At 34.2% G+C, this 18,140-nt stretch overlaps 1 protein-coding gene across 3 annotated transcripts; it reads right to left on the reverse strand.

Moving 5' to 3' along the window:
• Nucleotides 1-11,432: 11,432 nt before the first annotated feature.
• On the reverse strand, nt 11,433-16,126 carry LOC113696706 (protein ALP1-like). Of its 3 annotated transcripts, XM_072055715.1 has the most exons (5): nt 15,903-16,126; nt 13,686-13,830; nt 12,435-12,941; nt 12,127-12,352; nt 11,433-12,048 (listed from the first exon to the last, which is right to left on the reverse strand). In XM_072055715.1, exons 3-5 carry the CDS (start codon nt 12,477-12,479, stop codon nt 11,492-11,494), a joined length of 828 nt encoding a protein of 275 aa, XP_071911816.1. In that variant the 5' UTR covers nt 12,480-12,941; nt 13,686-13,830; nt 15,903-16,126; the 3' UTR covers nt 11,433-11,491. The 3 variants fall into 3 exon arrangements, with proteins under 3 accessions (XP_071911816.1, XP_071911817.1, XP_027071885.2); XM_072055716.1 differs by lacking the exon at nt 13,686-13,830; XM_027216084.2 differs by lacking the exon at nt 13,686-13,830 and having other exon boundaries at nt 15,577-16,120.
• Between the last annotated feature and the right edge of the window lie 2,014 nt (nt 16,127-18,140).

Consider the following 18,140-nt stretch of genomic DNA (forward strand, 5'->3'; position numbering starts at 1 on the left):
TATTACTTCTAATCACACATTTTTTCTTATCTAAAACTCACTCTTAACCACCAAAATTAGTACACACACCTCCACAGTTAATCACACTAGCAAGTCCCACGTCCAATATACACTACTAACGTCATATAGACTAACTTGTACCGGAAAAATGTCTTAACAACTTAATTCCCTTATAAAAGTCTCTTAAAAATTAATATAACAAAGAAAGGTATAGAAATGGTATGCAAGAAAATAAAATAATAACTAGAAAATAAAGAAATTTTCGGGTCCTCACACTTCGAGTCTTAGATAGAAGCTAGATAGTTTATGGAATGAAATTTAATCTATCTTTTGACAATGAAACCTGTTATACGTGACTTTAGAAAAAAAAAACTCAGTACATCATGTTTAAAATCTCCTATTCTAGTTTTATCTGCTACGTGTAAAATTTGACAAAAAAATGATGATGAATTCAAAAATTTTCAATTCGATAATATATTTCTTTGTTTTTCTATGCCTTTTAGATACTGATATTTAAATTTGTTATAAATATACTTGAAAAAGTTATTTAAAATTTTTGATCTTGTTTTTCTTGTTTAAGTTATTTGGATAATTCTCTTGTACGATATTTTCACGAAATTTGAGTTATTAAGATCGTATCTTTTATAAAAGAAAATGTTTTAATCAAGTATTTTATGTCCTCCCCATCTTACCTTTCCGCTTTAGAGTTAACTAAAAGAGTCTCTTTGCAAACAATCAGGAATTACGAATTTATTCTTACGAGCATTATTCTGAAAATTTTATATCATTTTCTTAAAAACTTCAAACATTTTGATTTTTGTTATAAAGCTATATTTTCTCTTTGTAGAGAGAAATGAACCCAAGAGCCTTATTATATCTGATGTAAGGTTTGAATTTATCAGAATAAGTGACTAGGGGACTGTGATAAGATATTATTGATGTTAAGGTTTATCCTTTAGTGTTTTGATATTTGTATACATTTGTATGGAACTAGATGTGATTTTTTTTAAAATTATTGATTGTTTAAGATTTCTTTCTAATCGTTTTGAAAGATTAATAGGGTTAAGGTCCAGTAGGACAAAATTACTGCGTTGTTAAGATATTATAGAATTTGATATATGAGAAATTAAAGTTCATTGAGAGTACTTGGGGACCATTGAAATATTGAGGTAAGGATTACATGATTTGTTTTCGGATTGGAATACGTAGATTGATAAATTTTTTGAGGTTATTTTAATAACTTATGATTGGCTTATTAATGAGGTGATTGAATTTGCAAAAACGCGTGAAAAGATTATCATCTTACTCCTCGTGAAAAGATTAAGGATACACGACTTACGTGATATCTAGTGTGGAATAGGTTTTACAATTCTTAAGAGCGGGATGCAGAAGAGATATCTGAAGTTTTCGACATAAGGTCTGAATTTTGAGGACGGAATTCTTTTAAGAGGGAGAGGATGTGATGACCTAGAAAATTATTTTTCTCACCTCCAACTATTTGCAATTTTTTTATTTAAACTATATTTTTATAAAGTTTGCATTTATTTAGTGATTTACTTGTTAATTGTTAAATGAGTTTCTTTTACTTGTTTATTTTAAACTTCGAGTGATTAATTTCTTGAAAATATTTATATTATGTGATTTTACCAAATTTTGGTATTCTCATCTATTAAAATGTCATTTTACAACTTAGTGAAATTTTTATTATTAATTGCCCGATTATCGTTTGGCTAGCATTAAGTGTGAAGCTTTGGAGTGGTGACAAGGAATTTAGTCTTAAGATGAAATCTAGAGCATGAAGGGACTTTAAAGAAATAGAAAAATGATAGGATAATGTTGGTTGGGGGAAATCTAGTTATGGATAAGATGCTGCATGAGAATGCGACACATAAGCGAGTAAGTGTGGTGGTCCCTCTACCACACTTTAAAGGAAGGAACTAGACTTGAGAGTTCATTCTCTCTCTTTCCCTTTGAGCCAACCGAAATTTTGAGAGAGAGAGGGAGACTTGAGAGCTCTCCATTTTCTCTGTTGACCTTGGTCGATCAATCCTTGGTTTTGATGATTAACAAACCAAAATGTAGATTTGGTCTAATGTTTTTATGTGAGAAATTTGTTAGAATCAGGTTCAATGGTGTCAAGGAAAGAAAACCAACCAAATGAAGAAGCAAAATCAGGTCACTCATGTCGGACGGCCAAAAGGAAACTATCGGACGTCCGAAAGGATGAAGAACATCAAGAAGGAAACTCTGTCGGACGCTCGTGAGGAAGCATCGGACGTCCGGAAGGATCGGACGCACGCCTCGGACGCACATCGATCGCATCGGACGTCCGAGAAATTTCGCAAAGATTTGATGACTCTCTGCCTACGTTCGGACGCAGGGTTCGGACGTCCGACAGGTGGTTCGGACGTCTGACAGGCACCTGTCGGACGTCCGACAGGCCAACGGCTAGTTTTGACAGCAATTAATATTTGACCGTTGGAGAGTCTTTTGGAGCCATTTCTCACCTTCTATAAAAACCCCAAAGCACAAGAAGACTAAAGACTTTTACCAACACAATATACAAGCTTACAAGTGAGATTTTTGAGTAGAAAGATTCTTTGTTGGTTGTATAAGGGGTTGGGGAAGTTGGGTTGTGAGGTTGCTCAAGTGAAGGTTATTCTCTAGGAGAAGTAAAACCTTGGTGAAGGTGAACCTATCACTTGAAGTGGTAAAACCTTGGTGAAGGTTGCCTCATTTGTATAAAATAGTTCTTAATTGGGTGAAGTGATCTTTCAAGTGTAGGTTGTTGAGGGTTAACTAGAATTGTTGTAAAACTCCTTGGCTCAACCAAAGTGTGTTTGGGGTGAGGAAGGAGTGAGCCTTCACTTGTACATCTTGGTTAGCATCGCCATCAATTGAAGAGGCTATTGATTTGATATTTGGTTTGCATTTCTTATCCTTTCTCTTTAATTAAGTTTTCTTTATTGTGCTTAAATTTGATATATCTTTGTGCATCATTGTGAATTTGTTTGTACTCATTGGGTTGCACCGGGCACTTACAATTGGTATCAGAGCTTGGTCTCTTTTGATCAAGCTTAACCGCTTAGAGTAAAGATCATGGCAACCATAAAAGTTTCTTTTTTAGAAGGGCAATCTATTGATAGACCACCTATGTTTAATGGTTCTCATTTTAGCATGTGGAAACAAAGAATGATGATTTTCTTACAATCTGTTTACATTGAATTATGGTATGTGGTAGAAGATGGTCCTTATGAAGCTAGAATAGTTGACTCTATCACCAATTTGAGTAGATTAAAGACTAGACAAGAATTGAATGAAAAAGACAAGAGATACCTTTCTTTGAATGCCAAGGCCATGTGTATATTGTACAATGCATTAGATGTAAATGAATCTAGTAGGATTAAAGGTTGTAAATCAGCTAAAGATATTTGGGATAAATTGTGTGTATTTCATGAAGGTAATCAAGATATTAAAGAACAAAAGAAATCTTTACTTGTTTCTCAATATGAATTTTTCAAAATGCATCCTCTTGAAAATGTTGATAAGATGTGTAGTAGATTTTGTGACATTATTGAAGATCTTAAATTGCTTGGAAAAGAATATTCTTTGGGTGAGAAAAATAGAAAGATTTTGAATGCCTTGCCAAAAGAATGGGAAAACAAAATAAATGCTATAGAAGAGGCAAAGGATTTAAATTCTATGTCCATTGAATCTCTTGTGGATACCCTAACCTCTTATGAATTAAAGCTGGAATTCAAAGTGCAAGGGGAAGAAAATGCAAGAATGTGTAAGAGAGGCATAGCTTTTAAAGCATCTCAAGTGGGGGATAACCCATCCTTCATGGGTAATGAAATCATGGAAGTGGACAATGATATAACTCCTCACATCAAAAGTTTCAAGAAGATCTTCAACAAGAGATGTTCAAGAGGAGATTGCAAAATTACATGGGATGAATGCAATTCAAAAAGAGAAAAAGAAGAGTTGGCCCAAATGGCACTAATGGCCGTTGGAGAAGATGAGGTAAGTTCTTATCACTCTTCTTGTGATGAAAATAATGAAGATGATGATGTGAAAACTCTTATGATTAAAATGCATAAAAGTTTGAAAAAATCTTATGCTAAAAATAAAGATTTGAAAACAAAAATAAATGATTTGTTGGAAGAAAACTCCAAACTTTTTCAAGAAAACAAATGTTTGAGAATGGAAAATGATGATTTAAAAAATCAAAAAGGTGTTTTTGATTTCAAAAATAATTTGAAAAGGAAGTTGGAAGAGAAAACAAAGTTTTATGAAAAAATGTTGGAGGAACAAAATTTGTTAAAGAAAAGAATTAATGACTTGAACGAGGTTCTCCAAAATGAAAAACAAAAGTTTTCTCAAACAAAAGAAAGCAAATCTTTTCAAGGCACAAATAAGTTTGCTAAGAAAATTAGTTGCATTAAATCCACTTATGTGCAAAATACTTCTATCATGTGTCACTTTTGTTGCCAATTTGGACACATGCAAAATGATTGCTATGTAAAGAAAAATATGAGAAAAGGTATGAAATCCATGTGGATTGCTAGATCATGTTGTAATAACTCCCAAGGACCCTATTATGGTCTTGACTTGAAAAATAAAGGGGGAGTTTGCTTTTTGATTGATGCCAAAAGGGGGAGTAGGATTTATTGAAATTTCTTTGCATGTTGGCACTTTCTAAGGGGGAGCTTTATTTGAACTTATTTGATAAAAGAAATCTTCATTTTGTTTGTCATCATCAAAAAGGGGGAGATTGTTGACCTTGGTCGATCAATCCTTGGTTTTGATGATTAACAAACCAAAATGTAGATTTGGTCTAATGTTTTTATGTGAGAAATTTGTTAGAATCAGGTTCAATGGTGTCAAGGAAAGAAAACCAACCAAATGAAGAAGCAAAATCAGGTCACTCATGTCGGACGGCCAAAAGGAAACTATCGGACGTCCGAAAGGATGAAGAACATCAAGAAGGAAACTCTGTCGGACGCTCGTGAGGAAGCATCGGACGTCCGGAAGGATCGGACGCACGCCTCGGACGCACATCGATCGCATCGGACGTCCGAGAAATTTCGCAAAGATTTGATGACTCTCTGCCTACGTTCGGACGCAGGGTTCGGACGTCCGACAGGTGGTTCGGACGTCTGACAGGCACCTGTCGGACGTCCGACAGGCCAACGGCTAGTTTTGACAGCAATTAATATTTGACCGTTGGAGAGTCTTTTGGAGCCATTTCTCACCTTCTATAAAAACCCCAAAGCACAAGAAGACTAAAGACTTTTACCAACACAATATACAAGCTTACAAGTGAGATTTTTGAGTAGAAAGATTCTTTGTTGGTTGTATAAGGGGTTGGGGAAGTTGGGTTGTGAGGTTGCTCAAGTGAAGGTTATTCTCTAGGAGAAGTAAAACCTTGGTGAAGGTGAACCTATCACTTGAAGTGGTAAAACCTTGGTGAAGGTTGCCTCATTTGTATAAAATAGTTCTTAATTGGGTGAAGTGATCTTTCAAGTGTAGGTTGTTGAGGGTTAACTAGAATTGTTGTAAAACTCCTTGGCTCAACCAAAGTGTGTTTGGGGTGAGGAAGGAGTGAGCCTTCACTTGTACATCTTGGTTAGCATCGCCATCAATTGAAGAGGCTATTGATTTGATATTTGGTTTGCATTTCTTATCCTTTCTCTTTAATTAAGTTTTCTTTATTGTGCTTAAATTTGATATATCTTTGTGCATCATTGTGAATTTGTTTGTACTCATTGGGTTGCACCGGGCACTTACAATAAAAATGATTTATTGAAATTTCTTTGCATGTTGGCACTTTCTAAGGGGGAGCTTTATTTGAACTTATTTGATAAAAGAAATCTTCATTTTGTTTGTCATCATCAAAAAGGGGGAGATTGTTGACCTTGGTCGATCAATCCTTGGTTTTGATGATTAACAAACCAAAATGTAGATTTGGTCTAATGTTTTTATGTGAGAAATTTGTTAGAATCAGGTTCAATGGTGTCAAGGAAAGAAAACCAACCAAATGAAGAAGCAAAATCAGGTCACTCATGTCGGACGGCCAAAAGGAAACTATCGGACGTCCGAAAGGATGAAGAACATCAAGAAGGAAACTCTGTCGGACGCTCGTGAGGAAGCATCGGACGTCCGGAAGGATCGGACGCACGCCTCGGACGCACATCGATCGCATCGGATGTCCGAGAAATTTCGCAAAGATTTGATGACTCTCTGCCTACGTTCGGACGCAGGGTTCGGACGTCCGACAGGTGGTTCGGACGTCTGACAGGCACCTGTCAGACGTCCGACAGGCCAACGGCTAGTTTTGACAGCAATTAATATTTGACCGTTGGAGAGTCTTTTGGAGCCATTTCTCACCTTCTATAAAAACCCCAAATCACAAGAAGACTAAAGACTTTTACCAACACAATATACAAGCTTACAAGTGAGATTTTTGAGTAGAAAGATTCTTTGTTGGTTGTATAAGGGGTTGGGGAAGTTGGGTTGTGAGGTTGCTCAAGTGAAGATTATTCTCTAGGAGAAGTAAAACCTTGGTGAAGGTGAACCTATCACTTGAAGTGGTAAAACCTTGGTGAAGGTTGCCTCATTTGTATAAAATAGTTCTTAATTGGGTGAAGTGATCTTTCAAGTGTAGGTTGTTGAGGGTTAACTAGAATTGTTGTAAAACTCCTTGGCTCAACCAAAGTGTGTTTGGGGTGAGGAAGGAGTGAGCCTTCACTTGTACATCTTGGTTAGCATCGCCATCAATTGAAGAGGCTATTGATTTGATATTTGGTTTGCATTTCTTATCCTTTCTCTTTAATTAAGTTTTCTTTATTGTGCTTAAATTTGATATATCTTTGTGCATCATTGTGAATTTGTTTGTACTCATTGGGTTGCACCGGGCACTTACATTCTCCTCCATCAACCACCACAAAATTTTCTTCTTCTCTTTCTTCTTTTTTTGTTGAGGGCCGAGAGAGAGAGAGAGAGAGAGAGAGCAACCAAGAAAGAAGGGACACCATCCATCTTGCTCCTTGTGGATTTGTGGAAGAAATCACCAGGCAACCTAGAAGATTTGACTTTTCTTGAGAAAACTTGAAGGGGTGAATCTTAGAAGGAAGTTTTGAGGTTGAATCACACTAGATCTAGCTAGATCTTGAGGTAAGGGCCAAAAAGCACCTTTAATCTTTAATTTCTAGTCATGAAAATGTTAGATTCACTTGATTTAAATAAGATCTATAGTAGATCTAGTAAATTTTTTGAAGTTATACCACTAGATGTTCTAATGGTTAAAATACTAGCATAACTCTTGATTTGATTGGTTGGATTTACTTGAAAATTTTCCATTGACAACCAAGGGTTAACAACTGATGAAACTCTTGAGAATTTGAGTTATATTTCTAGTGATTTGTTGGTGAAAATGGAAGAAATCTCTATATCTACCAAGTGTTTGATCTTTTGTTGAGGGTTGTTTATGTGCAAATTTTCATGGTTTTTCTTGCTAAGAATCTCGGCTATATATTGTTTGATATGTTCATAGATTTGTTATGGGAAAATTGGAAAGATTTGATAGAGAAATATTTGAAAAATTCTTGTGGGAAAAATTCTGCCTTTACTGTCCAAAATAGAGGAAGATATTCCAACTTTGATTTCCACTTTTTCTTAATAATTTTGGGCAAGTTCTTGTACATGAAACTTGTTAAAATATCACTCTTTACTTGTATGTTGAATTTGAACCAAAACTATGAATTTCTCCCTTGTTTTCTTGTTGGAAAGTTTGCAAAATGGGCTGAAACTCATAGAGCATTTTCAGTCAACTTGTCAGATTTTCTGGTATTAATTGAAAACGAATTAGAGTCTAAATTTTATACTATTGGAAAGCCCTTTGAGTCTAGTTTCAAACGCAACCAACGGCATTCAATTTTGATTATTCTATATTGAGTTATAGCCGTTTTCCCGAGACTGCTCAAATGCCCTGATATCTTTCTTGTGCCTCTGTGATTGCTATTTTTTACCACAAAATGCATGAACTAAATTTCGATGTCTTCATAAGAAATGTAGATCTATGTCTTAGCTTCGAAACTCTATGAAATTCATCTCAATCCGATAAGTGTACCTCCAGCTATGATCAAAATGCGGAGAGGTGTCAAAGCTGTCACTTTGATTCTTCTCCTTTGCACTCTTTCCATCACTTTTTTTGGTTCAATTTAACATTTTCCACTCCATATTATACTTGAACCATTGACTTAACATGTACATGGATTTTCCCTTTGAATTGAGCTTGAAAAGTATTCTAGATATATATTATTTCATAACTCGAGCTTACGTGTCGAGTTCAAGTGAATTTGGTTTAGTTTCGCGAATTGTTGAGGCGAAACTTATTATCTTTCTTTACGTGTTTATAGGAGTGATTGAAAACTGTGTTACCGATCCTAACTTGGATTCGGAGCTTTGATATATTGGTGAGTTTTCATGCATGTTATTTGACTTGAATTTGCAAATGCGACATAGATGTAAACTTGATATTGTGATTGAGATGTATAGTGTTTTGAATTGTTGAAGTGTTGTGATGTCACTTAGGTTGTTATCCCATCGACGATCAGTGATTGAGTATGCATGTTAATTCTTGGAAATTTCTGAGTCCTATAGGTAAGTCTGTCGATTCGACCCAGTCATGGGACTTGATCGAGGAGATTTGATGAGTCATAGGAGAGTGTTATATATTCACTGGACTTGGCGTATGGATTTGTCCCTTGTGAAGTGAAAACTATGGTATGCTCAAGCAATACCCATTTTAAGTGTTTTGGAGTGCGGGCTCGGTAGGGAGAGTCGTTGGAAGGAGAATGAAGTAAGTGGTGTTCTACATAGTGATAATACTTGAAAGTCGACGGAGTGTCGACTACGTGAAATAAGATCAAGATTCGTGGATATTGGCTCCTGAGAGCCACCCATATCCTACCCCTTGATGTTGTTAATCGCTTATTTACTTGCTTTAAATTGTGAACTTGAAGTGTAATTTGAACTGTTCAATGTGACTATATGCCTTTTTGGGAACTCGTTGGGCGTTAGCTCATTCTTTCCAATTTGTTTTCCTTAACAAAAATTGAAAACCCGGGTGAAGCTACTGTCAGTTAGGGTGTGGTCCTGTTTCTTTTGTAGCTTGTTTTGGGTTGTTAAACTTTAAATTTGATATTTTGGAAGCTTATAAGACGAACTTTGATTGTATCTTAAGTACGATGGATCGTATTTTTATTAGTCGGGTTGTAAGTTGAACTTAGTTATGTTATAAGTTGTGGAATTGTTATTTAAGTACTTCGGAAGTATTTTATTCGATCGTATCAATGAGTCCTGGCGCGAGTTGGGTAGGCAACCCGCCGAACCCTTTGGTTCGCCCTAGGGGAAGGTAGGGCTATTACATAAACCGTTTTGAAAATGTTAGTCAATCTCGTATTTTGTTTGTTGTCTTCTAATTTTGATGCTTTGGTATTTGTAATTGAATGTACATTGCTCCAAGGTGCTTATAATAATTTTTATTATATTATTAACTTTGAAAAAAATTGACAATTCTTGATAAGCTATATTTTATGCCCTTGTTACATCAAGGGTTATTATAACTTTACTATCTTATAATTATGCTCTCAGTTTAGTGTAATCACTTTATACCAACTGTTAAGACAACTTAGCATGTCAAAAGTTTTGTGCAATGCAAATAGGATTATTATCACTTTACTCTCTAAATTATAGGACAACTTCCAAATTTACCCTCTAATGTTACTTTTTCCACACTTGACCCCCACTATAAACTAACTGAACTTGTTCAAAATTTGTGGATGAAAATACCCTATCTTATATAATTAAAGCATCAAAAGCTGCAATGGTTTTTCTCCTTCGTTTTTCACTCTAATGGTTTCAAGAAAATAAAATCTAAAAGGATTCTTTGCCTCTTATTCTTATCACACTCTTATTAATATCAAGAAAAATGAAGATTTGGTAAATATAGAGAGAGAAAACATAGTTTCAAAAGAAGGAAAATAGAGAGAACTATTAAATTGCTTCTTACCCTTCTACATATCACCCAACTCCATTTCTAACCAACCTTTCAACTTTTAATTCCTTTATCACCACCTATAAAAATTGAGAAATGGCACTACGAAGGTTATTGGAGTTGGAGTCCATGGTAAATGGAAGGGTAAGAAATGATTTCAAATTAACGAGAATATTGAATTATTTTTATTTTCCTTTTTTCTAAAATTGACCAATGGCTCTTTATTTTTCCTCTTTCATTCTTTTCTTGGCATTGATAAGAGTGCAAGAAAAAGGAGAAGAATCATTCCACATTTTTTATGTTTTAATTACATAAGAGAGGAATTTATTTTGTCCAAAATTTTTCTTCACGCTAAGTTCATTTAACGGTGGTGGTAATGTGCCATTTTGTTATTTGAGAAAGCTTGAATACTTTGAGGCGTTCAATTCTTTTTTGAATCTAACTATTTGCTTAAGTGTAGAAAATATTTAATTTTTACATATCAATCTCACCTACATTCTATATTGGTCTAACGAGGATAACACTTCTCATTTTCCTATACCTCCAAAAAAAAATTTAGAATTGTTGACACTAAACCTAGTCTCATTCTTAGTAATATTCAAGAATTCTTATGCCTCCTGATTCGTCCATTGTTCCACAAAATGCACTAAAAATGAATACTATGGAAAGTGAAGACTTAGGGTTCATTTGGTTCGACAGAATTGGAATTGCATTGGAATTGGAATTCTATAGAATTAGAATTCTATGAATTGGAATTCCAAAACATTTGAATTCTTTTGGTTGGGTAATGCATAGAATTGATACATAATTCATTTGAAATTTCAAATTCTTTGTTTGGATGGGAGAAGAATTCATTAAAAATTAGAATTGTTTCCAACTAATATTTCCTTACATAAAAAATTTCTTTTTTTTACTATATAATAATTTTTTAACATTTAGCTAATTGTTACTAAAGCTTTAAGGAAAAAACCAATTAGTACCTTTAATAATTTATTTTTTCTTGCATTTAACTAATTGTTAATAAAGCTTTAAAAGAAAAAAAAATTAGTTCCTTTTTTGCAAAAATAAAAAATTCTTTTTTTTTAAATTAAATTATATTAAATAAAAAATAATTGTATATTCTAACTTAAAAAGTAGTTAATATTTATCGAGTTAAAACCTTGATACTTTTTTAAAGTTAAGAACTTTAAACTTTAGAAAATCAAAAGCCTACTCTATGATATGAATTGGGAGGAAAGTCATAACTTGTACCTATTATAAATATTTGAGTTTTGTATCTTACAAGAAATTCCAATAGATGAATACGCAAACAAAGTGTTTTTAGCCAAAAAAAAAAAGAGAGAAAGAAAAGCACAGTTATATATTGCTACTATTTTTCAATAAATGGCCATTCTAATATTAAATTAAGTTCGAATAAATTCCTATCAAATTTCAACTTCCATGATGGCCTTGTCTAATTTGATAGTCAATAAACATTGCTCGTGCTAAAGCATTCCTAAATTGTGTCCACTCGCTAGTTGGTTGTACTGCTCGAATTCGATTCTCGTTAACAGCATTTACACCACCATCATTATTTGGACCATCATCTTCCATTCCATTTTCCTCATCTTCATCTTCCATTTCATCTTCATCATCAATCTCATGTTGTACTCTTCGCATCTCAGCATCAACTTCATCCAAGTAAGGGTCATTTGGTTGTTCTACTCGAATAAGATTATGAAGGATGGCACATGCATTAATTATCATGACATGAGTCTTAACATCAAAAAAAGATGCATCTCTCAAAATGGCCCACCGCTTCTTGAACAAACCAAATGTCCTTTCAATCACATTTCGAGCAATTGAATGTCGAAGGTTGAATAACTCTTTAAAATTTTGAGGCTTGCTCCCACTAGCAGACCACTCGCTAAGATGATATCTAATTCCCCTATATGGAGCTAAGAAACCGGAGCTATTTGCATAACCCGCATCAACAAGAAAGTACTTGCCTGTAATGTTAGACAACAAATTATTACTCATTTATAGTTAAAAGAAAAAAAAACACTTGATATCTAATTGTCACATACCCTTGGGAACAATTAATGGATCTGATCTAACTAACGCATCCCGTAGAACTCTACTATCTGCTGCAGAACCTTCCCATCCAGGCAATACATATGTAAATCTCATGTCACGGGAGCATACACCTAAAACATTTGTTGCTATCTCATTCTTCCTATTCCTATATCTTCCTTGATCTCTAAGAAGAACATGTACTTTAACATAAGTACCGTCTAATGCTCCAAGACAATCCTGTATTATAAACAAAATATCATAAGTTGATGAATCTTGTAGATATTATCTTCATTAACAAATATCAAAAAATATTGATTACCTGAAACCATTCCCACTTTTCATGCTCGTAACCTTCCATTTCCATTTAAGGCTGGATAAGATAGTGCCTCCCCAATTTTATGATAGCACATAGAACTATATTAAAGTATCGACTAACTGTCTCACCTGATCTTATGAAATTAAAATTGACAGTGCGATTCTTAAAGTTATGAGCAAGAACATAGAGAAACATTGCAACTGCTTCTTCAACAGTAATATTTCTAGTATCCCTCAACCCACAATGCTCTCTTAAATTTGTACATAAAACAGTAAAACAATGTTTATTGAGTCTAAGTTGCTCTACACAAACTCTATTGTTTCCATAGTAAAGATGCCTTAGATATATTTCACGTGCTACTTTAAAATCCAAGTATGGCTCCTTTACTATATGTTTCTCATGCCACCAAACTACTAATGTGGCTACTGTTACCATATAATTTGCAACTACCACTTTTCTCTTTTTTGTTTTTTGCTCGTCTCCTTCCTTATCCATGTCAATATCCAAATTCTGCAATTCAAAATCATGACAACAATAAGAAAAGGTAAGTCAAAAGACCAAATTTTAAAAAGTGAGTTTGTTAAATTCTATATAGTCAATTGAAGCTAAAATGATAGCTAATGAAACCTCTGACATAATAATCTGCAATAATATTTTTGCCTTTCCCGAAATATTACATTTACAGCTTGTGAATACAACTATTGACAGAAACAAATATATTGGCTTATACACCTTTAATACTTTAGAGATCGCTTAGGAATTAGCTACAATTTTGTAATTCATTAGTTTGTGCAAGTTGTTGGTAAACATAATTATTAGCTTCTGTGATTCATTGCTATGATCAGGTTAGTGTTTCGATTTGGTACTGCCCATTTTGCCTTGAAAAACAAGCTTGGGAAACTATTACACTCAATTCTGTGAGTTACAGAACAAAAGATTAATTATCTTCCCCTTGAAACTCCTCTATATATGTGTGTGTGTGTGTGAGATAAAGATAGCTATTTACAATTTCCTAACTAGCAATGAATTGCAGGGAAGGCCCAACTGTTACACCACATAAGCTTTAAAATATGCGTAACAATTGATTATATACAGAAACATACACAAAGAACTGCAGGACAACTGTTCTAGTTAGTGTCAAAATTGAACCGTTATTACCAGGCTCAATAGTTGAAACATGAAAGCCAGAGATAGAGCTATAATTTTCACATCAAAAACCTATTCACAGCATTCTAAGTGCTTGAAAATAAATACCTTTATAAAACCACAGATACAAGGAAGACTGAAGTGACGATCTTCAGCCTTTAAGCATGCCCAACTTCATGTCAGCCCACAACTTTGCTATCAAGAAGAATGCACCGACTTCACTTAAATGCAGGGCAAGGTTAAACAAGCCTTCCTGTAACATATTAGGAACAATCAAACACATTTAAATATACGCTAAGAGAGAGTGTGTGAGAGAATTTATGACAGCATTAAATAGTCCAAAACAAACATTCATCACATTCCATGTCCATTGACGAGAATTTAGCAGCCTTGAGCTGATACATAAAAGATTTTTCAGGCCCTGACAGCAAGTTTTTCAACAGCCACTGCAGTATAGAACTAAAAATTCCCTCTGTCAAAGTAAATTTGTGATTCCTTCTATGATTCTAGATACTAAGTTAAGAAGAGTAGAACTGGTTTTAAGAAGATTTTTTAATCTGACACTTGGTCATAACAGCCAACAGCCTTGGAGTATGAACTGGAGACGTTATATACTTGATCATAACAGCCAACAGCCAACAAATTTATGCGTATTGGTGAAATAGATTTTGTTAATATAATACAAGTTTTAAAGAGATGAATTCTATCATATACGATAAAAGCAAAATTGATTTTTCTTTTTCTTATGACTGCAGGAAGATAGTGTTACTGAAACGAACCTTCATTTTTTTTCACGCAAACTGTTTATGCTTTATTAGGATGTGTTAAAACTTTTGTGAATATGAAGACTACTTCCTCGGTAAGAAAGTGAGTTCCAATTTGTTAGCTACTACTAAGAGCAAAGAATATGCAGTCTAAAAGGTTTAAGCTATGTTGATCTTTAAGTAAAGCATTTTTCACCTTTTTTTCTTAATATACATTTCAGCAGCCATTGGCCAGGAAAGTTGATAATTAAGCTCTAAGGCTCAGAGAACTAAATTCAGCACTCCCTCATTTTCTCTCCTCAATCTCACACAACACACACACAAGAGAGAATTAATGGAGCAGATCCAACATTTCAGTCACGAGCATCCCTTGATATTGAGCAAACTCAAAGACGATGAATTCTCTGATGAGAAAATTAGTCGTTGCAGAGGCTGTTCACTTAAAATTTTGCCAGGATCAACCTTTTATTCATCAATATCTAGGTATGTTCTTCATATTACACACCATCCACCATAAGAAACAAAAGGGATCACAAAATTCCATTCAAGTACAGATCAACCAGAATTTCATTCAACAATTTACTTGTCTAAAGACAAAACAACACCAAAAATTCAACAAGAAAACACTAACAAAAAGGTTCCCTTTTCATATCATGATTAATCCTTTCAACTTTTACAGTATGAGCTCTCCAATTTTCATCAAAGTTCAAGGGAAAATAATCAATCAAGTGACAGTGGACAATCAGAGCAACAATGGAATACAAAAGTTAGTCTATGCCTATCTTCAACTCCTATCCTCCTCAATGTACTATTGACAAGAAGAAACCAAAAAACAGAGAGCTCAGAATTCACCACGATCAGGGGCAGGACAATTTCCATCAACTTTTTCTTCTCAAGTTTCATGAAAGTTGTTTACTTCTAATCAAAGTTGATTTTTCCAAAAGCCTCAGAACCAATAAAAAAATGTCCAAGTTCCTAATAAGTACTCTCAAATCCTATGCGTTCAGGCATTATCCCGAATGGGTTCCAAGTCAAATTTTGACTAATTAACTAAAACTCAAACAAACAAGAAAATGGAAACCAAAGACCAACTTGTTCTTTTGTTCTCATAACATCGTAAATTATAAGCTTAAAATAATAATAATAATCGCATAGAATCAATCAATACCACAAATTATCAAAAAAATACCTTAAAAAATAATGTTTAATAGAAAAAAATAAAATTATGAAGTTACCTTTATATACTCTAATTCTATCTGAAAAATCTGGAATAGTAGGGAGTAAATTACAAAGCCATGTCGTTCTCTCCTGATGCTAGGGAGAGACTGCTAATAATAGAGACTATTCCTCGTTCTCTCCTGAACAAGTATCAGCTTCAAGGAAATAACGAAGAAGTTGGGCACTTTTGTTTGTCCTTGGACGCTAAGATGGAATTGATCAATGAATTTTGCCAAATTGGTAATGAAATTTCATTCTTCACTCATCGAATCAATTCTCAATTCATTCACTGGAAGGGAAGGGGAAGACTGACAGAAACTAATTAAAACCCCATAATTTCAACCTGTGTTATGCAGTGGCCAGCACAAGTGGAGGAGGCGGCGGCAGGAATGCTCCAACAGAGCATTAGATATGGCGATCGATAATGGGAAGAGAAGAGAGACGTTTGAGTTTTTTCCATCAATTTTATAGTTGACCCATTTTTGAGATTTTACCCGTAAAAGACCCGCGTATTGACCCGATTTAAGAGTTCAAGCGTGGAATTGGAATTGGAATTCTTTGGTCCAGCCAAAGAATTGGAACTACGGAATTCGATGGATTTAGATTTGCAATTCAATTCTAATTCTATAGGAAAAATAATACCCAAACACAAGAATTGAAATTGAGGTTTCAATTCCAATTCTATACTCCAATTCTATGGAGAACCAAACGTATTAGGTTGATCAATCTTTGATTTTGATGATAATATAACAAAATGATGATTTGGACTAATATTTTTATATGAGAAATGATTAGGGACATGTATCTTGCAAAATAGAAAAAGGAGGAAAGCAAATCATGAAGGATTAAAAAGCAATGTTGTCTATCGAACAGTAGAATCGTGCACACAAGCGCAGCATTGGATATCCGACAATTTGCGAGTAAATATTGAACGCAGTCTTTTGAATGAAAAACATAATTGTAGGACGTCTGAAAGACGGAGTAGAACATCACACACTCATCTCTCTTATCGGCCGTTCACCACAAAAGAAAATGGAATTTGAACATACTAGTTTTGTCGGATGCAAGGCTATCAGACACTACTTTAAAGGATCAGTCATCTGAAGAAATTAATGAAAAATTCTTTAAAAGTATAGAACAATGAATCAAGTATTAGACATTCAATAAATCTAACGGCTAGTTTTTTCAGAATTTAATGCTTGACCATTGGAGTTTATTTCTACACCAAATTTCACCACTTATAAATACTCCCAAGTATAAGAAGAAGAGAGACTTTTGCCTATACAAAATACAAGCTTTCAAGAGTAATATTTGGATAGAAATATATTTTGATTATTTTATAGGTGTGGGGAAAAGTGGATATGTGAAGTTTCTCAAATAGGAGAAGTAAAACCTTTGTGAAGGTGACCCTCACTTGTAAAGTATTTAATTAGTTGGGTGATAGGGTGTAAATTGTAGTGCATTTATAGATATAAGTTACTAGTTAACCATGTTATTTGAGCTTTATCTTAAGTAAAAATTACTTAATTTTGCTCGTATATTGTTTTAATAGGTCAAGAGATTGATTGGAGAGAAAATGGACTAAAAACATGGCGTAAAGAAGCAATGAAAGAGGATAAAGTCAAGAGAAAGAGGTTTCACAGGAACGACATATTTCAATATTTTGGCAATAACGTGAGCTACACAAATCAAATTATTGAAGTATAGTTGCGTTGCAATGCTCTTATGATTAGGTCTTAGTATTTTAGGCATATCTCAATGTCCAGACATCCAAATGATTTGATTCTTGTAGAGATGGAAAGCTTATTCAAAGCTATACAACTTTTGTGTTTTGACAAAGAATTGATTCAGCCTATTTGATGGACGTTTTGGGCTTCAAAGTTGATTCACACGCATATCCATACTGATCCGAGGATGGATCTATGACTGGCGCTGGACATCATAGACGACTTCGCGCCAAACATCTCCAGATTCTTTTGCATTCTGAGTTTGGCCCGATGACTGGCGCTGGCCATTGGGCCAGTTTTCATCGGAAAAATGTGCGAAAATGCGATTTTTTGAGTCCAATAAAGCCTATTCCTACTCTGTTTAGGATATATCTTCAAGAAACTATAAATAGGAGTTTCTTTAGGTCATTTTGGGGGGGGGGAGGGGGAGGGGAAATTAGTCTAGCCTAGTTTTAATATTTTTTCGTAGTTTATTCTTGAGAGATCAAAATCAAATGGAGGCGAATCAAGAAGTGCACAAGAAGAAGATTGGAGCAAGCAATTGAGAAAGTTTTCTTACTCTTTTTCTTATCTTTGTAGAAACTCTTTGAATTCATGGTTTTAATTTTTAAATCATGTTGAACTAAATTGTTGCTAGGGTTAGGGTTTTGTGAAGGAATTTGATTAATTTTTCTAGTTTGATTTAGCCTTTTGCTATGATTTATCTATCTTGATTTAATTACGTGTTTATGCTTGGCCACCATAGACATCCTCTTAGGGTTTGTATTGAAGTGAAAAGGGATATACAGCCATGCACTAGATAGATAAACTTATTTAGCCTAATCATGAGAGTAGGTTAGCATTTATATGACGTA

The sequence above is a fragment of the Coffea arabica genome, chromosome 6e, assembly GCF_036785885.1.
Source record: "Coffea arabica cultivar ET-39 chromosome 6e, Coffea Arabica ET-39 HiFi, whole genome shotgun sequence".
NCBI lineage: Eukaryota > Viridiplantae > Streptophyta > Magnoliopsida > Gentianales > Rubiaceae > Coffea > Coffea arabica.

What these genes read in the sequence shown, in the direction of transcription:
- LOC113696706 (XM_072055716.1), bottom strand. Translation starts at nt 12,479, where the DNA reads ATGGAAATGGAAGGTTACGAGCATGAAAAGTGGGAATGGTTTCAG. An exon ending in AAAAGTGGGAATGGTTTCAG is followed by an intron (nt 12,353 to 12,434) that starts GTAATCAATATT and finishes TTTATAATACAG; the next exon opens with GATTGTCTTGGAGCATTAGA. An exon ending in TCCATTAATTGTTCCCAAGG is followed by an intron (nt 12,049 to 12,126) that starts GTATGTGACAAT and finishes CTAACATTACAG; the next exon opens with GCAAGTACTTTCTTGTTGAT.